This window comes from Halichoerus grypus, chromosome 14, assembly GCF_964656455.1.
Source record: "Halichoerus grypus chromosome 14, mHalGry1.hap1.1, whole genome shotgun sequence".
Classification (NCBI taxonomy): domain Eukaryota; kingdom Metazoa; phylum Chordata; class Mammalia; order Carnivora; family Phocidae; genus Halichoerus; species Halichoerus grypus.
In genome coordinates, this window is record NC_135725.1 from 494,046 (window position 1) to 512,112 (window position 18,067).

General features: G+C 40.1%; 2 protein-coding genes across 8 annotated transcripts in view; one reads left to right on the forward strand and one right to left on the reverse strand.

Annotated features, from left to right (window-relative positions):
* The window catches only part of CENPP (centromere protein P), a 249,275-nt gene that overhangs the window by 89,495 nt on the left and 141,713 nt on the right, over window positions 1–18,067 (forward strand). The window lies entirely within an intron of this gene.
* OMD (osteomodulin) lies at window positions 7,162–17,275 on the reverse strand. The gene is made up of 3 exons (XM_036098116.2): window positions 16,961–17,275; window positions 10,875–11,828; window positions 7,162–9,866 (listed from the first exon to the last, which is right to left on the reverse strand). The coding sequence occupies exons 2-3, from the start codon at window positions 11,812–11,814 to the stop codon at window positions 9,538–9,540; spliced, it is 1,269 nt and encodes a 422-aa protein (XP_035954009.1). The 5' UTR covers window positions 11,815–11,828; window positions 16,961–17,275; the 3' UTR covers window positions 7,162–9,537.

Here is an 18,067-nt window from a genome sequence, read left to right on the forward strand (position 1 = left end):
TAAGGTTTCATGAATATTATTTGTGAAGATGACATAGCTTTAAAGTCATGCTTTTTATTTTAATGCTTTCCCAGGAGATAAAACATGCTTTTTCAACAAAAGACCAAACCAAAGTCTAGTCTGTGCTCTTAATTTTACGAGGGGTAAAAATATTGCTCCAGTACCATAATTAGCATATAGCCAAGAAATTTCCAATGTAAAAATTAGTTTTAGCATAAATTATCTTGCAGTTAAATCAGTTGGCCCCCCCTGTATTTTAGTTACATATCATAAATATCCAAGTCTGATAAATCAGCTTTTAAAAAACACGTTTGATTTGTAATTCGGAGTTTGATGGTAAAAGATACATTTGCTAAATTAAGGAAACTATAAAATTTTTTTTTGTAAGTGATTTTTAAAAGTTTAAATGGTATTTTATTTTTTTATTTATTTTTATTTTTTTAAATTTTTATTTAACAGAGAGAGAGACAGCGAGAGAGGGAACACAAGCAGGGGGAGGGAGAGGGAGAGGGAGAAGCAGACTTCCCGCGGAGCAGGGAGCCCGATGCGGGGCTCGATCCCAGGACCCTGGGATCATGACATGAGCCGAAGGCAGACACTTAACAACTGAGCCACCCAGGCGCCCCTAAATGGTATTTTAGATAACTGTATGACCATCGTAAAGATTCACTTTCATTTTATCACTCTTTGGTGCACTCAGCACTCAAGGTAACATTTCTTTCTCCTCTAAACTAAAAATCCCATAAATATGGGTATGGATAAATATTTTATTACAAAACAGAAAAGAATACCAATTTGTTCTCTTTTCTATTCAAAATTGTCTGTAGGGTCTTTCAGATTAAAGCTTGGAAAAACTAAGACGTGAATGCTCATGATTTTATTTGAATGTGAATTATTTTACATTTACTTGTGATATTCTCTGGTTTGGGCTGATATAAATTGTCAGTTTTATGGCTTTAAGGATACAATAAAAACTTTAGAGTCTTTGCACATATCTAATAATGAAACAGCAAATACTGATTTGTTTTGCACAGTGTGGCAGGTTTGTTGAGAAGTGAACAGGATAGATGTTAAATGTCAGATTTAAAGAGTCCTAAAGATTGGGTGTTTTACTAATGACACACACAGTGTGATCCTTTGTAACTTTCATAGAAAATTATACTGTGAAGTATAATGTCTTTCCTTGGGAAGTCATGACCAGTGAATACAGTTTTATTGGCGTTCATCCATGGAGTAAGTTTTCTGGACACCAGTTTTCTGCCAGAAGTGCAGACAAATGCACTCAGACTCCTAAACTCCATTTTTCCCCTGGAGTATTTCCCTGGTTGGCAGTGATCTTGAACAAGCTAACTTCTGTGGACCTCAGTGTCTTTATCTGCTGGGCTAGAATCTCGTCACTACAGAGCTTTTCAGCCTCAGCACTATTGAAATCTTGGAGTAGATAATTCTTTGTGGTGGGGGCTGTCCTGTGCATCGTAGGACATTTTGCAGCATCCCTGCTCTCTGCCCATTAGACGCCAGTAGCATTCCTCCACCCCTCACCCCCATCAGCCATGACAACCAGTATTTTCTCAAGACATTGTCCCTTTGAATGACCAAACACATACTTCTTACAAATCACAGTACGGCGTCCATCCCTTGGTCCTTGAACGGGGATCCCTCACAGCCAAACAATGATAAAAGTCGAGAGATGCTGGTGCACGACAGAATCCCATTCAGTTATTAATAACTGTTCAGCCCATCATCAGATCTTATGAAAATGTCTCCCAGGGCGAGGCCACTCAGGTTTGCAGGCTTCTGTGCATTCTTGTCGGGTTCTAAAAGCGGGGTGGTTTCCGTAACGTCAGGCTTCACCCTTTCAGGTGTCTGGTGTAATTGAGCTGCTCTGAGCCTCTCTTGAGATGTCAGTGTAATACTGGATTTCCCTCATTACATCATCTACTACATTTTGTTCTCTGCATTTGTACCCAAACTTCCCCATCTCAGGAAGGGGTGTTAGGTCCGGCCACGGTGCTGGTCTGGGTGCAGGCAGCACTGCTAGTGTGGCGAGTTTGACCCCCTCAGTCCACGTCTGTTCAGCCGAGTTACACAGATGCAGAACTGGAGGTGCATCCTTGCCACCAGGCAGGGTGGCTGCCCTCCCTGTTAGCCCCACTGTTAGCCCCACTTTTGCCAGGCGACCCCTGGAAGTTCTGACAGAAAGGCTGGAAACATGGAATTGTCCCTGCTCCCAGCCCTTGTAGTTGCAGCCCTGGTCCCCTGACCGCTGCATCCATTGGTGATGTGGGGAAGGAAGACCACTGTCCCTTTCTCCCCCGCTTTCCCAGACCCGCGAGAAACGCAGGACTGTATCCAGTGGGGACGCTCCTCCAGCCCCACTCATGTTCACGTGGAGTGTGAGCCCACTTGTGAAGGCTTGTAAGCCAGCCCTTCATATTTTTATCTCCCCCTGTTTTGGACAACCAGTGTTTTAATTACTCATTCCAGTTCTCTATAAAACTCTTTCTCTAAGCTATTTGTCTCTGCTGGTTGTTGAACATTATGTGAGTTCCTTGGTCTGAGGAGATGACAGTTGGCTGTGGAATATCTTCTTTTCTGGTTTTCTGTATCTGAGCATTTGCATCTATCACCAGGTCAGCAAAGCCCAGGCCAGAGTCAGTAGCTCTTCCTGTCAGGACCCCTTTGTAGCCCCCAGGGCTACCACATGAGTCTGCGTTGCCAGCCATGTTCAAGACCACGGTCTCTGCCACACGGCCACCTATAGTCTCTGTCTCTCTTGTTGCCAGAACAGATCATATTGGCATTTTGTACCTCAGAGGGTGCAAGAGATTCTAGCTTCAGCCCATCTCCACACTGCTGCAGTCCCCCCACACGCACTCATTTCGTGGGCCCAGGCAGCCATCTCTAGGGAGCGCATGGGGATAGATGCATGTCAGATCCACTCATCTTCCAAAACTGGAAGGCAGGTTTTCTGGTGGGTGATTGACATGTCCAACATTAATACCCACAATTATTTCCATAAGACTGTGCCCCATATGGACATTCCTTCAATAGGCCAAGATCCCATTACTGTCCTGCTGATCATATGGCTGGGCCATTGGCCACTGCCCGTGAGTCAGTAAACACCCACACAGAGGGGCTCTTAACATTGTTCTGTTCGTCCATTGCTGCTAGGAAAACAGCATGCAGTTCAGCGCACCGTGCTGACGTGTTTGTATATTCTTCAGTCAGAGTGGTGGCCTTCCAGGCAGGATGTTGTTCATTCACCTTGGAACTGCTCTCCATAAACCAGGCAACTCTTTGTTCTTGGTAGAGAGCTGTCCTACGGACAGTATGACAGTAGAGTCCAGCAGCCCCTTGCGCAGCTCCAGAATCACTCCCCGGGGGGCGGGGGGGGGGTCCCTGCTCATAGAAATCTCCTCCTCACGTTCCCCCGGCACTGCCATCCTCATTAGGGAGTTCCTCAAGCATCATCCTGGACATGGTATTTCAGGTTTCAAGACCCTTTTATGTCCTTCAGTCCTAGGGGCGGCTTCAATTAATAATGTCCAATAGCAAGGTAGTAAAGCCCCTCGAATATTAATTCTCTTGTCCAGAGTTCCTGCAGTCAGCACTGGGAGGCGCTCACAGGCTCTTGCCAGAGGCCCCATTCTAGGCTCCACAAAGGGCCATTGCGCAGAGAATTGTCCCTACCAGCACTCCAGCTTTGGAAGTTCCAAACACTTAGGTTTACCAGTTTATTAAAGATTGTGACAAAGGATCTGAATCCACAGTGAGTTGAAGAGATGTATAGTGCAGTGTCTAGGGAAGGCACAAAGCTTCAGGTGCACCCCAATTCTGGCATCTCGTGTTCAACTGGAAGCCCCCCTTTTATGGAGGCTTCTTTATGTAGTCCTAATTGACTAAGTCACTGGCCATTGGCCAATTCAACCTCTAGCCCCTCCCCCTCCCCCAAGATTGCAGGTGGCCTTGGGACTGAAAACTTGATCTTCCTGGCAGCCAGTGCACCCCCCTCTTGAGGGGGTCCCCTAAAGTCATCTGCATTAACATAACAAAAGACACCTTAATCACTCTCTAAGCTTAGGAAATTCCAGGGGTTTTGGGAATTGTGAGCCTGGAACCATGAATGTGAAGACCCAATATATCTTTCTTATAAATCACAGTATCGCACCCTGGAGGGCAAAATTACCACCACTGAGAATCATTGAGTTACTAGATATTTATAGTCCCTTTTAGGCAACATTCTAGGATTTTATGGAAAGTCTATGATTTGATCTCCATCTCAAATCTTCTTACACCTGAAGCCTAGTCATGTGGTCAGGTGAGATAAAGTGAGAACCCAAGTATTTACCAGACCAAAGGGTGAACTTTAATGGGGGAGGAGTTATGACCTGATGTGAGGAAGGATTCATGTTAAAAACTTACTGTACTTGTGAGTTTTTCCAAGTAGTACATAAATCCCCATATAGTAAATTCGCAGCCTAACTAAGCCTGTAAAGTAATATAAGTTCCATGTAATTTCCATGAGACTGTGATACTTACTTGCTAGGCATAGTTATATTTATTTAGGAATTTGGAACATATAGAAACTTTAGGGTTTTTTTAGCTGTTATGGTTTAATTTTGTTTCCAGCTGCTGTTTTTCTTTATTTCCAAGAATTAGGGGAAAAAAATGGATTTGGAATCAGGAAACCAGGGCTTTAGTTCTAGCCGTCCTTTGGGTCCTATGAATTCTTTGCAACAGTAACAGTATACAGGAGAGACTAGGTTTATTTCTTCTGTTTTTCCCCCTTGGAGTTGGTTAAGTGTGTTACATGATACGAACACATCTGCACTTTATTTAGTGGTCCCAACCAGAGGAATAAAGGGAAAATGTAGAGTGTTTCAGGTAATATGTAAGTACAGGGTAAACATTCTCAACCAGTTTTATTGTGAGCAAATTTATGAAATAGACTTTATTTATATCCTTTCTAAAAGCTAATCATATATTATGCTTTTGTTTGTTAACTAAACCTGATGGGCTTTTGGAATATAGGTGAGGTTCAGTGGGGTGGAGTCTGGAACCCACAACTAAGAATTCTTGAGATATCTTTCTGCAAAATGGTGGCTTTTTAAAGCACAGGGACAGGACCCGTGGGCAGAAAGAGCTGCTGCTGCCGGGTTGTGAGGAGTGGCTGATTATATACTATGGGGTTGGGTGTAGTTAGCAAAAAGGGAGGTTTCCAAAGAACTTTCCTATGCTAAAGAGGAGCTATGAGATACCAGAGACCTTGCCATTGTCAAGTTAAGGTTGTTTACCCCTCTAGTAAGGCGTTGACATTAAGATAGTTTGGAACTTCCTGGAGGAACATTAAACTCTGCCCACTTCAGTTATCTCTCAATGGGCTGCAGGGTATAAGGGCATTTAATTGTATCTACATTTCCTTCTGGAAGCTAGGTTATTGATGATAGGAATGCTTTGTTCTTGTAGATTGCTAAGACATTTGTAAACTGAGGGAGACTCCTGTCTTGTAGGATTGTGATCTCTGTAATTTAACTATTTTTCCTATAGGGCAGCCAGGAGTGCCAGAGGAATGTCACATATATCCCGTGGGAGGCGGGGTTGTGGGGTGTCAGCTTCTGCTTTGTCCTCAGCTTGCCTTCTGTTGCCTCATCAAACCTGGTTCTGGAGTGATTTGGATTCGTCAGTGGTCACAAATACAGTTCAGCCTAGTAGCTAACTAATACTTTTAAGCGTAATGAGAAAATAGATGAATTTTCATTTTTTCCCCTGCTGTAAATATCAGATGAACTGGTTTTGTCTGTAGTTGTGGTAGATAATTGTGCAATCTTGACGTGCTTCTTATGAAGTACTTACTTTATTCTTCAGTTTCTCTTACGGAAAGCATTGGGTTTCATTTTGTTTTTTAATGAGAAATACTTGGGGTGGGTATGAGTTCCTCAGGGCCATTTTCAAGTAGCAAAAGATGGTTGTTAACCTGCCTCCTCATTGGGCCCTGCAGCTGGGTGACCCATTTACATACACACCCCTTTGGAGGGAGGAGCCAGAGCAGAGTTGAACCCTTCCAATTAGGCTGGAGGAGCTACTCTAGCCAGAGGAACCAGGGCACAGTGCCCAGGGAGGGGGTGGAGGGAACTGTGTTCCCCGCCCTGGCAGGCTGTCTAAGGGTGCTCTGGAAAGCTGAACTAGCAAATAGTGACCTGGAGTATGTTTGTTTGGGGTGTAGGATGTAAGTACCCTCTACTCTCTCCCTAAGAAAACCTTTAGTAAAATCTCTCTTATTCACTCATCTTTTGTACGAATAGAATCTTGGAAGGAACCACGAAGATGCTGGTTCCTTGCTAGGGTCCCTGAGAACACACCTAGGTCTGACATCTGGGGGCACTCAGATCTAGCAGGCTGCTAGGCTGGCCGTGCTGAAGTACTAGGTACTGCTTGTTGGGTACCTGGAACTGGCATGCGCTTTGTTCATTGCTCTGTTACATAGATGAATTCTCTTTATTCTTTTAGTAGCCCTAGGAGAACCAGCTTCCTTGTAGGAATGCGGGAAGGGGAGCTTCAGAGTTCCAGATCTTACTCTGGCATCTGGCTTAGGAGTCTCAAGTCTGGCTTCTACCAGGGCTTATCAGATTTCACGTTCCTTGTTTCCAATTGCTAAATTGTGCATTTTTATTCTTAACAAAGCCTGTTCTCTGGGGATTTTAAAATATCAATATAGGAGGATAAAAAGATAGAAGCTCCAGAATTCTGAAAATTGGAGGGTTTTTTGTTTTTTAAACTGTGCAAGAGGTGAAAGAAGTAATGACCATGTCTTTATATTCATCTCACCTCAGGAGCTTGTTTCTCCACTCCTGCCAGTCAGTTCCTGCTCACACATCAAGGTACCACCTCTTCTGGAAACCTTGAGCTACTTCACTGCGTCCTGACCAGAAATAAAGTTCGGATATCTATCTGTGCTCCCATAGTCTTTTCATAGTTACTGCCATGTTAGCATTGTATTTCTTTCTTCCTTGTGTTAGAATGAGTTGATCTTATTTTCATCATTAAGTTTTTTATTAACAGCTTTATTGAGACAATTCACACCTCATACACTTCACCATTTTAAAAATCTACGATTCAGTAATTTTTAGTATTTTTAGATTTGTACAGCCGTCACCACAGTCACTTTTAGAACATTTTTATTCTCTCAAAAACAGACCCTCTGCTCATTAACAGTCACTCCCCACTTTCCCTCTCTTCCCCTCCCGCAGCCCCAGGCAACCGGGAATCTTTCTGTCTTTATAGATTTGCGTGTTCTGAGCATTTCATTTAAATGGAGTCATACTATGCGCAGTCTTCTGTGACTGAGTATTCACCTCGTGAGATGTTTTCCTGGTTCATCTATTTGGTAGCATGACATATCAGTACTTCATTTCTTTTCTTAGCTGAATAATATTCCGTTGTGTATGTATACCACATTTTAATTATCCATTCATCAGCTGATGGACATTTGGGTGCTTTCCACTTTTTGGCTCCTAATGGATAGTGCTGCTCTGAACATTTGTTTACATGTTTCTGTGTGAACATACGTGTTTAGTTCTCTTGAGTATGTATCTAGGAGTGGAATTGCTGCATCATAAGTGACTCTAAATTTTGAAGTACCAGACTGCTTTCCAAAACGGCTTCACCATTGGACATCCCACCAGCAGCATATGAGAGCCCTACTTTCTCTGCCTCCTTGCTAATAACATCTGTTCTGTGTCTTTTTGGTTCTAGCCATCCCAGTGAGTGTGGAAGGGTCTCTCATTAGGGTTTTCATTGGCGTTTCCCTGATGGCTTCTCATTAGATTTTAAATTGTTTTAGGTTAGAAATAGTTGTATCTTTTTCTGAAATACCCATAGGGGTATTTTCCAATATTAGCTCGTAATATTTAAATTTATAAGCCTATTTTTAAGAATTTCAATAAAGGGGGAGGTGGTCCTTAAATTTTCTCCCTCCCTCCCTTCCTTCCTTTTTTTTTTAACCTCTGTTGAAAGTGTGCTTTGTCCACATTACTAGCGTTTTGCTCTGCTACCCTTACCCTTGTATCTTGAGATGCCAAGGGTGCACGTACATTCTGTTTCTTGCCCTTATTGCTAAGCCCTACACACCAAATGCCTTGATGAATGTTAATTAAATGAATGAATGGAGTGTTGTTTGTGTTCATTCTGAATGGCTGAGCTTGTCCTTGGGGACAGGTGGGTGTTTTGTTTCTGCTAATGCTAATAACTTACTCAAAGAAATAAAGAGCATTAGGGGCTTCATTTTACACTTTATCTCCAGCAAAATAAAGACTCGCCAGTTGAAAACTCCTACAATAAAGTTTTACTTGTCTGGTCCTGGCCTGTTGTCCACATTGTTAATGTTTATTGTTTGGGTTCCCTGTGTAGGTCGCCCCATCTCTCTTCCTCATCTGAGGAACTCTGAAATGTCAGCTGATAAGTCAGGAGAGCTCATCACAGCACTTCCATCACCTTCATTACAAGGTGTACTTAAAATACTTCGAAATGATAGATTAAATAATAGGTGCGTCTAAGGTTTTAAAGAAGATATCAAAGCTTGTCCAAATTGTAAAGGAACTCTATTCAACTTTAGCACTAATTAAATAAATACTGGCTGGTGCACATATATGTTTCTACTGTATCGTGCTAGGAAAATGGAAGTGTTTTAATAAAGCTGGTATATTGTGTGCTAAATTAACCTTGTGAGCAAAGCAGTTATTAGCAAATCTCTATGTAAACTACAACAACAACAAAAAACTTTCCCTAGTGAGTTTACTATAAAAACATTTATCTCAGTTAAAATGGAAGACAGATTGTTTTGGACAATTGCTGAAATCTGCTAAAATATGGATTGTGATGAGACAATTTGGTGTTTTTTAGTTACCCAAATACAGGTTTTAGAATTTTGTTGTTTTGGTGCTCTGAGAGAAATACAAAGACCTATTGATTTCATGAAACTACAAGTCTTGGATCCTTAGTAGAATGACCTCTTTTGAAAATCAGAAGCATCCTCTGTTGCTCTCAGTGGTAGGTGGGGATGGTGGATGGGAGGTGGATGTCATGGTGATAAGATTTCACATACAAGTGTGAAAGCTTTTCTGGAGATCAGGTCAAAGAAAATAATTGACTCCTAAGTGAATGGCTGTACATTACAGGAACATAAGCCTGGGCATCTCAGCCCTGACCTCCTCTAGTTCTTGGCTTCTAGTGCTGCTGCTTTCATCACTCTTAGAACAGTTAATATCACTAGCGATGGCATACTTGCTTTTTTCCTCAGCTTGATAATACTTTATGTTTAAAGTTTAGTTTTTTATTCCCACTTACGATTCTAATTTGTATTTCTAAAGACTTACGTCATTTTAAGTAAGTTTGAATCCTATGTAATAATGATGCAAATGTTAACAACTTAAATTCAGGCTGATCTTATACATGATTCCAGATACATTACTGTGAGCCTTCCATGTTTAATTAAATTAATATTGAGTAATAATATTGTATAAAATCGTAAACGTATACCTATATTGTTTCTTGCCATTCTCGACTTCCATAATAGTGAGGATCAGTGTTTTCTTCTGTTGCTTCTTGTTCTGGACCTTCTTGGTGATCATCATGTTCTTCACTATCAGCATCATCCTGAAATCTCCTGAAAACTTGGGTCTTCAGTTGTATTGTTTGACCATTAGTGCTTCTTTGCTCACCATAATAAATAGTGTGTATATGAGGGAAGCAGAGGGAAACGTATGAGCTTATTGGCTCTTTTAGCTTATTTTGGTCCATACGAATGTACGTTAAGTGGTGGTAATGCAGTGGGTCAACAGATGGACATATCACTGTAACATTGATATCTGAAAAATACAAATTAAAGATTAATCCTGCTGCATTACATCTAGAATCCTACATTGGATTTTATTAAAATATGAGATACAGTCTTATTAAAATACTTATAGATAGAATTAGGTTTAATTGGTTTTTACAGTAATCAAATAATAAAATGAAGAAAATGAAACTACAGATGAGTTATATGTTCAAAGTAAATGATGGCTTTCAGAGCGCATCTGTCCTGATGAGCACTGGGTGATGTGTGGAAGTGCTGAGTCACTGTATTGTCCACCTGGGACTCACACAGCACTGTGTGCTAACTATACTGGAATTAAAATTTTAAAAAACGGTGGCTTTGTTGGCTATTTATTTGTTACATAATAAATTCTTAGTAGAAATCTCAAAAAGAAAAAAGTAAAAATCACCTATAGTCCCAACTACTCAGGATACTCCTATTTTTTCATATACTCTGCAGTACTACTTGTCAATGTTCAAGGTGATAACATTTATTAGAAAAGACTATAAAACTTTAAAAAAAAAAAGACAAGACTATAAACTTGGACGCCTAGGTGGCTCAGTCAGTTAAGCTCTCCTCCCCCTGCTTGTGCTCACTCTCTCTGTGTCAAATAAATAAATAAAATCTAAAAACAAAAAAAGAAAGAAAATAAAACTTTATAGCACACCTTCCTGAGGCCAGCTTTGGCCATTTCCCTAGCTTCTTCAAATCAACTATTTTTATGTAAAGCATAGATTTTTTTTAAAGATTGATTCTTTAAAAGGTCAGCATAGGGCGCCTGGGGGGCTCAGTCGTTGAGTGTCTGCCTTCGGCTCAGGTCATGATCCCAGGGTCCTCGGATTGAGTCCTGCATTGGGCTCCCTGCTCAGCGGGGAGTCTGCTTCTCTCTCTCTTCCCCACTCATGCTCGCTCTCACTCTCTCTCTCTCTCTCAAATAAATAAAAATCTTCAAAAACATTTTAAAAGGTCAACATACTATTCTTTTTGTCTTTAAAAAAGATAATGAAATTTTACATACTTTCAATTTCATTATTTTCTAAGTATAGGTGTTGTAAATTTCTTGGAATATAGAATGCTTGCTTCAGTTTGTTGTGTCCAACATTGAGCTCTATAAGGTTGGAAAGATTAAAAATATTATATGGGATGTCTTGTAGTTTGTTGTGTGACATTCGTAGAGCCTGAAGTTTGGGAAGTTCATTGAAGTAATTTTCTGGTATAGAAGAAATTGAATTATTTTCTAAAGACAGGTACATAAGCGAAGAAGGCAGACCAGGAGGCATTGATTCTAATCTGTTATTACATAGGTTGAGCTGCATTAATTTTTCCATTTTGGCAAGTATTTTTTCTTGTAACATGGAATCCTCAAGATGATTATAACAGAGATCAAGCATTGTCAAGTTTACTAGCCCATCCATGGCATTTGTCTGCAACCTGGAGATCTCATTGTAGCCAAGAAGAAGTCTTTCCAAAGACTTAGGGAGAGGAAATGGAAATTCTTCTAGATTGTTATGTTGTAGGTGAAGTTGTAGTAGATTTGACAACTTAGCAAACACACCGTGATCAATCTTTTGAGATGTAATTTTGTTGTGGCTGAGGTTAATTTCTTTAAGATGAGTTGCATTGATGAATGAATCTGCAGTCACAGCCTCAATTTCATTGAATTGAAGGTAGACCTGCTGTATGTGTGCTGGGACACGCGGGATAGTCTTGAGTTTGCGATTTTCACAGTACATTGATGATGGAAAATTGGGTGGACAGAAGCATTCAGTGGCACAGCCTAACACATGCTGATGAAAAGGAATTTGAAAGTCCTCATTTGGATGAAATTGGAATTCTGGTTGGTAGACATCATCTGGGTCTTGATCATAATCTTCATCCCATTGATAATTTCCATATTGGCAATATACTTTGACTCCAAAAAAGAGGAAGAGGACACATGCTGGACTTAAAAAGCCCATGTTCTTTTTTTGTCCTATTACAAGGAGGAAGCAAATATATTGTGGGAGAAGTGAGTAAATCCTAGAATAATTTTTGTGTAATTAACAGTTACTTAAAATGCATAATATATGTATCTGTATTGAAATATATAAAAGAATGTCCAGAATAAATGGGCAATGCTCAAACCAAAATTAATGTTTAAGTACCAATAAGGTGGTATTAAAAAAAAAAGTCACGTTTTGCATTGAACCAGACTATATACCCATCTCTGAAGAGAATCCTAGTTTGTCTTGCTTACTATAGATTTACAATGATAACTTGACCTCTCTCAACCCCAAAGCTGGGTACTCCCTCCACTAAAAATGCTGAGTGTTCCACTAACTATTTGGTCCCTTCAGTGATGGTCACTACCTATGAGAGGAGACATTCTTGGTCCTAGTTAATATTAACCAACATTTTCCCACTGCAGCTTCTGTTTGTGGATGCTCTTTTCTGCCCTTGGAAAAGCATGAAACATTCCCTTTTATGTAAGAGCTTGAGATATTAAAAATAGCTATCATCTTTCCTCTTAGTGTTTCTGTCCAAGCCTAACCATGACTTCAGATTTTCCCCCAATGAAACCATTTCCAGAATCCAATTATTTTGTCTCTGACTCCACTTGAATAACTGCCTCAAATCCCAAATACACACAATATTTACAGTCTATAAACTTTTAGCTTCTAATAGGTTATTCTATACATTTTTCTTTCTTTCCACTAATATTTTTGAGTTAAGTCCTAGAAAAACAGATACTGAAAACGCACTGTCTTGTCTCCCAGGAGTTGAGGTCTGGTGGAGACTCAGAAAGACAGGCACAGTACAGGGAGTAGTAGGAGGGTGTGTAAGGGGTACGATTTAAAGAGGGGAGCACTCAGCTTGAGAAAGACCGTTAACTTGAAGTTGTGAGTGGTGGATGGTGTACTGGATGAGGAGCCTGAAGACCTTTATTTCCCACCCGTCACTTAGGATGGTCAAGCCACTTAACATGTCTGCCTCTTGCCTCATCAAGAAAATGAGAAATGTAATTGCTTGCCTGCTTATCTCAACTGGTGGTTGTGACAGTCACGTGAGATATGCATGTAAAAGTTCTTTGCAGATGAGGAAGTGATCCAGATGGAATAAGTTTGTTATTTAGGTAAAGGTTAAAAGGGGAAAAAAAAAAGAATCATACCTCTTTGATTCTGAGGCTATTTTTCTCTACCTCTCTCATTCGGGGTTTCATGAGAATTAATGTAACATGTCCTTGTGTGTCTTGAACTGACTGATTTCTATTCCATTAGCCATTAGAGTAGTACAAGCTATTTTTCATCATTGGGATAATTGAAAAAATATCTAAATCATTGTCTATGACAGACCCCATTTGAGAAAGTCTACCCTAGATCCTAACATCCTAGATTCTTGTTTATTTTCTTGTCAGAAACTAAAAAATGTGTAGAATGTAATTATGTGTTAATGTGGGATTTGGAATCGATATTTAAGTAGAGTCAGGGACCCTTGGATCTTTTCTTCCCTCCCGTGCGCCCAGAGCGTCGGCCTTGTCGTTACCAGCGTGCAGCTCCTTCACACCCTAACCTGTGTTTATAACTTAATCCACATAGTAGCTCCAACTGTAGTAATTCCTCAGTTTCAGTGGGACCTAAATATGTGGATCCCACTGTGTTTTCACTGCCCTTCGTTTGTACCTCCCAGTGCCCTCAGTTCCTCTCAGTGGCCTGGACCCCACAGCCCATCACTGTTGTCACTTATTTGCACAGGCCCCAGACCCTCTGCCCTTTTTATCCTTATACTCTATCAGTAAACTCCAACCCTGTTCCTTCAGTTGTCTGTAAGAGAAAACAGACCACGCTTGCTGGTCTCACTTTAAATTCATGACCACTCATTGCTGCTCAAGGACATGTCCTTACTGCATTCCTTTTCCCTTGCTCTTAGACAAGCCTCTGAAGCCTCATTCCCCACCAGTTGGGATGATGACCTTGCTGCTGCTGCTCTTTTTTTTGACCAAGAAGATAGGATCAAACAAAACGATCATTAACTCATATATATGTTTTGTTATATTTAATCTCATCCCTACCTACAGAATATATCAAAATAGCAGTGGTTTGATCTTTTAAAACAACCTGTGATTTTGAAACTCATAGTTTTCTTTTACAGATCTAAGTAGACTACATGCATTGTTCCTTTAGTATCCGTGAGATTCATGGAGGATGTGACATTTGAACTAGACTTTGAAGGAATATTAGGGTTCTCGTAAAGGAGGACCGGGAAGATTTCCAGGTAGAAGAGATGAGCAAAACATGTAAGCAACAAAGAGTAGGGTGTTTGGAAATTAGTGGTTAGCTATTGAAGGAGCAAAATAAGACTGTCACAGCTAATCTGGACCAGAATCTGGAGGGCCTGAATTCTGACCTGTGGGATCTGCACTCAGGGAACGAACACCTAACTTAATTCATTAAGGTAGTTGAGCCGTGATCTTCACACTGCGTTGTTCGTGGGTGAAGTAGGAGAAGGTCCTGGAGGGAGTGTGGTCTCCCCCCAGAGGATAGTGGTCAGTACTGGCTGACCCAGGGTGCCGGGAAGCTCCCCCTGGGTCTGCTGCCTTAGTGACCGGTGCTAGACGTTGTGTGAACATGGCTAGTCAATCACCTTACAAGTAGTTACTTAGTTTGGTTGAGTTACTTCAGTTAATGGACTGCAGTTACTTCTGGGGGTGAGGCACTGTATTTGGTGGGGAACACAGAGGTGAAGGTGTGAGGATGTGGTCCCCTCTATAAAGAGCATACAGTTTATGGGAGAGACACAACATGGCAAACCATATTCTCAGACAAGGGGAAATAAGGTTTACCGCCTAGACCCCAGTGCCGTGGGTTCAGTGGCTTCACCCTGCTTGGGGCAGACAGGGAAGTCTTTGTAGTATCATTTGGTCCAGATCTTGGGAGATTAGCAGGAATGGATATAGAACATCCTATACATTTTACTCACTAGTTGATAATATTTTATGTTAAATTTGTAGTATTTATGGTACTCATTATAGTGGAGCATATTAACTTTTCAAAGTACATGTCCTACTTCACTTCAGTCTCCCTGCACCACGGGGTTCTACTGTAAGGTTGCTATGTCTCACAAAGGTATGCGTAGAAGCAGGACAGAGACCTACAGCTGCAGGGGTGCGGGGTGGTTAGCCCCCGAGTCTCGGAAGCTGACTGTTACACAGATGAACTTTGAAATGAGCATTGCTTATCAGGGCTCTGAATTTCATCCTTGTATTAAGAACAGTAGCAATAATCAGTTAGTAACCTTACATTTGAGAATGAAAGTCATGACTCTATTCAACGATTATGAGAAATTATTGGGGGAAAAGGAGACCTGGGTGATACTTTTGATCCTGCACTTAAATGCATCCTTTGACTTGGGATCAAGACCTCATTATGGGAGTCTCCCTGAAAATAAAGGGATTCTTTAGTGTTGGCCGCTTTTGGTCTTCCTGGCCACCTATGAAGACAGGCTTTCCCTAAGGACAATTTCTCTTCTGAATCATCCCCTGAGGACCTTGGCTCTGCAGCCCAGCCTGATCCCACTTCCTTTGACCAAGTCCAGTTTTCTGGTCTGAAATCAACCCTGTCTCCATCCACAGGCCCATTGTTTCCTATTCATCTTAGTCTTCAACTTCATCCCTGGTGAGTTTCCCTGTTATAATGACCTCTTACTACTTTTTATCCAAATTTTCCATTCAACTGATCTCTTCCCAGCCATTTGCAAAGCACATTTTTATTACTTCTGCCTTTCATGGTCTACAATTTATGCCTCATTCTCTATAGGATAGCTCATAGCAAAACAGTACACTCACTGTCAGTCCTCCCACTTCCTGACCTAATTTCTGGCAGAATCTAGAACAATGCACAGTGTGTAAGTGCTCAAACATTTGTTGAATGGGTGATTGGATTAATAAATTACAGATTACATCCTCTTATCGATGCTTGTCGCTACTAATGCTGATTATTTCTAGGTGTTATTTTGCCGCAGTGGTTTCTTTAAATGGACACAGTCACAGAGAACATGGCTGTTCTCTCCTAGTGGTGTCTCCCATCACAGCACACTATTACCATTACAGAGTAATAGAAAAATAACAGATGTGAACAGGAATCTTTAAAGCAAAGGAAAACATATGTTACTGATTTTTAAAAGTATCCATTAATGTGAATTTTTCATCTTACAGCTATAAATGTTTCTGTTGTAACATTTCTCTTAGTTGCGAAAAAGCACTTGTGCCTTCATAAGGAAGTTCTAATTAAAATGAGAGCGAACTTTGTTCTGGAAAGTTTAAAGTAATTGGAAAGCCTCGTTGCATTTTATTAAAGACTCAATTATTTTATTGATATGCCATAGAAACTAAGAAATAAGAAACCAGAGTATTAGTATATGGACTCAGATTTCTTTCCGAAGCAGTTTTAAATTTAACTCTGTAAATAGAGTAAAGTACTGTACATCCCTATTTTACACCCAGGGCCTAAGGAAGTAAGACTCTTTTACTATTAAAAATATGAAAGTTTCAAAATTATTTTTAACCATAATACATTTAAATCTTAATTAACTGGAACCCAAGAAACTGTTTCCTTTAGTACCAGATAGAGCACTCACATCTTCCCTTTCAGAAAGAGGCAAATGAAAGCAAAAACATGTTACTATCAGGGATTTGGTCAACAGAGAAATTTTAAGAAAATTTCTAGTGAAATCGGTACAAATATCCTTCTTCCCTACAAGCAGAATCTGTCACCCTGCCCAGATGTATGGCTCACAGGCCTTTGCCAGTTTTTGTCATTTAAAGTTGAGAGTGACAGAGGAGATAAAGTGATGCCATTAACGTAAGAATCATTCATTCTGAATTGAAAAGAAATCTAAACAAAGATTATTTATTGGGTAAATCTTAAATTAGAAAATTAAAATCACTCTATTACTGCTTTCTCTGAATATTTTTACTAATCAAATTTTAATGTAGCTTTTAGCAGATATTGCCTCCAAATATTGTGCTTTTATGATCTATTTTAATGTTAAACAAATCAAATATACTTAAAAAGTTTTAACAGTAGGAACAGTTTCTTTAAAAAATTGAAAATTATTTTATCATCATACCTGTTGAGTTTGCTTTAGTTTTCAGGGGTTGATGAATTTGCAAATCCTGTAAATTGAATCAGATATTCCTAAATTCTTTAACTGAGTCTCTTAAAAATCCACAGTAACTGTGTGTCCAGACAAGGCTGTCCTTGAATTACTGTAGCAATTTAAGCAAATATAATCTGCTTGGAAAACACTTGGGTTGAATTAAAATTATGTATTCCTTTTCATTATCCAAAACTTTGTGGATTCAAATTGAGATGCTTGTGCTGTTGGTCAGATTTATGTGGCTTACTTCCCTTTCTTTTCCCCTTAATTTTGGTTTGAGGTGTGGCAAGAATTTCCTCTAATATGAAAGGCAAACAGAACTAAATGAAACAGCATGTACTGATTACTGTTTTTATTTTCATTTTCATGCCAAAGAATTCTCCAAATTAAGGTCGCCTGTAACTTGGAGCTCAGTGTCTCAGCATTTTAAGGTGGAATTCAAGAGTGGTCTTGAAATGTCCCTTGTCTGAAACCTCACATTCACACCAGGGCTTTCCTTTATCGAAGACAAGCAACCAAGATTAGAAATATAGCTTGCACATCTAGTTTACCTTTTTTTTCTTTTTTAAGATTTTATTTATTAGAGAGAGAGAGAGCACGAGCAGGGGGAGGGGCAGAGGGAGAGGGAGAAGTAGGCTCCCCTCTGAGCAAGGAAGCAAGGAGCCCTACTACACGGGGCTGGATCCCAGGACCCCGAGATCATGACCTGAGCCAAAGGTGGTTCCTTACCGACTGAACCACCCAGGCGCCCCTCTAGTTTACTTTTTAAACGAAGGGACTTGTCATTAGTGACACAGATTAAATATATAACTTTTCCATTTAAGTTATATATATAAATATATAACTTATAATTATACCTTTTTTCTGTTCGCTTTCACTGTTCTTCCCTTCCTCCCAAATATATGCACTAGAATGCCTGCTATAAACCTTTGAAACAAAAATTAATCTGGTGATAGAATTTAGTGTCTTGCACTCGGAAGGTAGATCTCTGATTTGCCTCTTTAGGTTAGTACAAAAAATAATTTTATAGTATTGACTAAAATGGCATTAGGAACTTCTGTTTCCTTTATTTTGTAG

Excerpts from the sequence above, each read along its gene's own strand:
- OMD (XM_036098116.2), bottom strand. The coding sequence starts at position 11,814 with ATGGGCTTTTTAAGTCCAGCATGTGTCCTCTTCCTCTTTTTTGGAGTC. Across the intron at positions 9,867-10,874 it reads AGAAAATAATGAAATTGAAA|ATATCAATGTTACAGTGATA; the intron begins GTATGTAAAATT and ends TGTATTTTTCAG.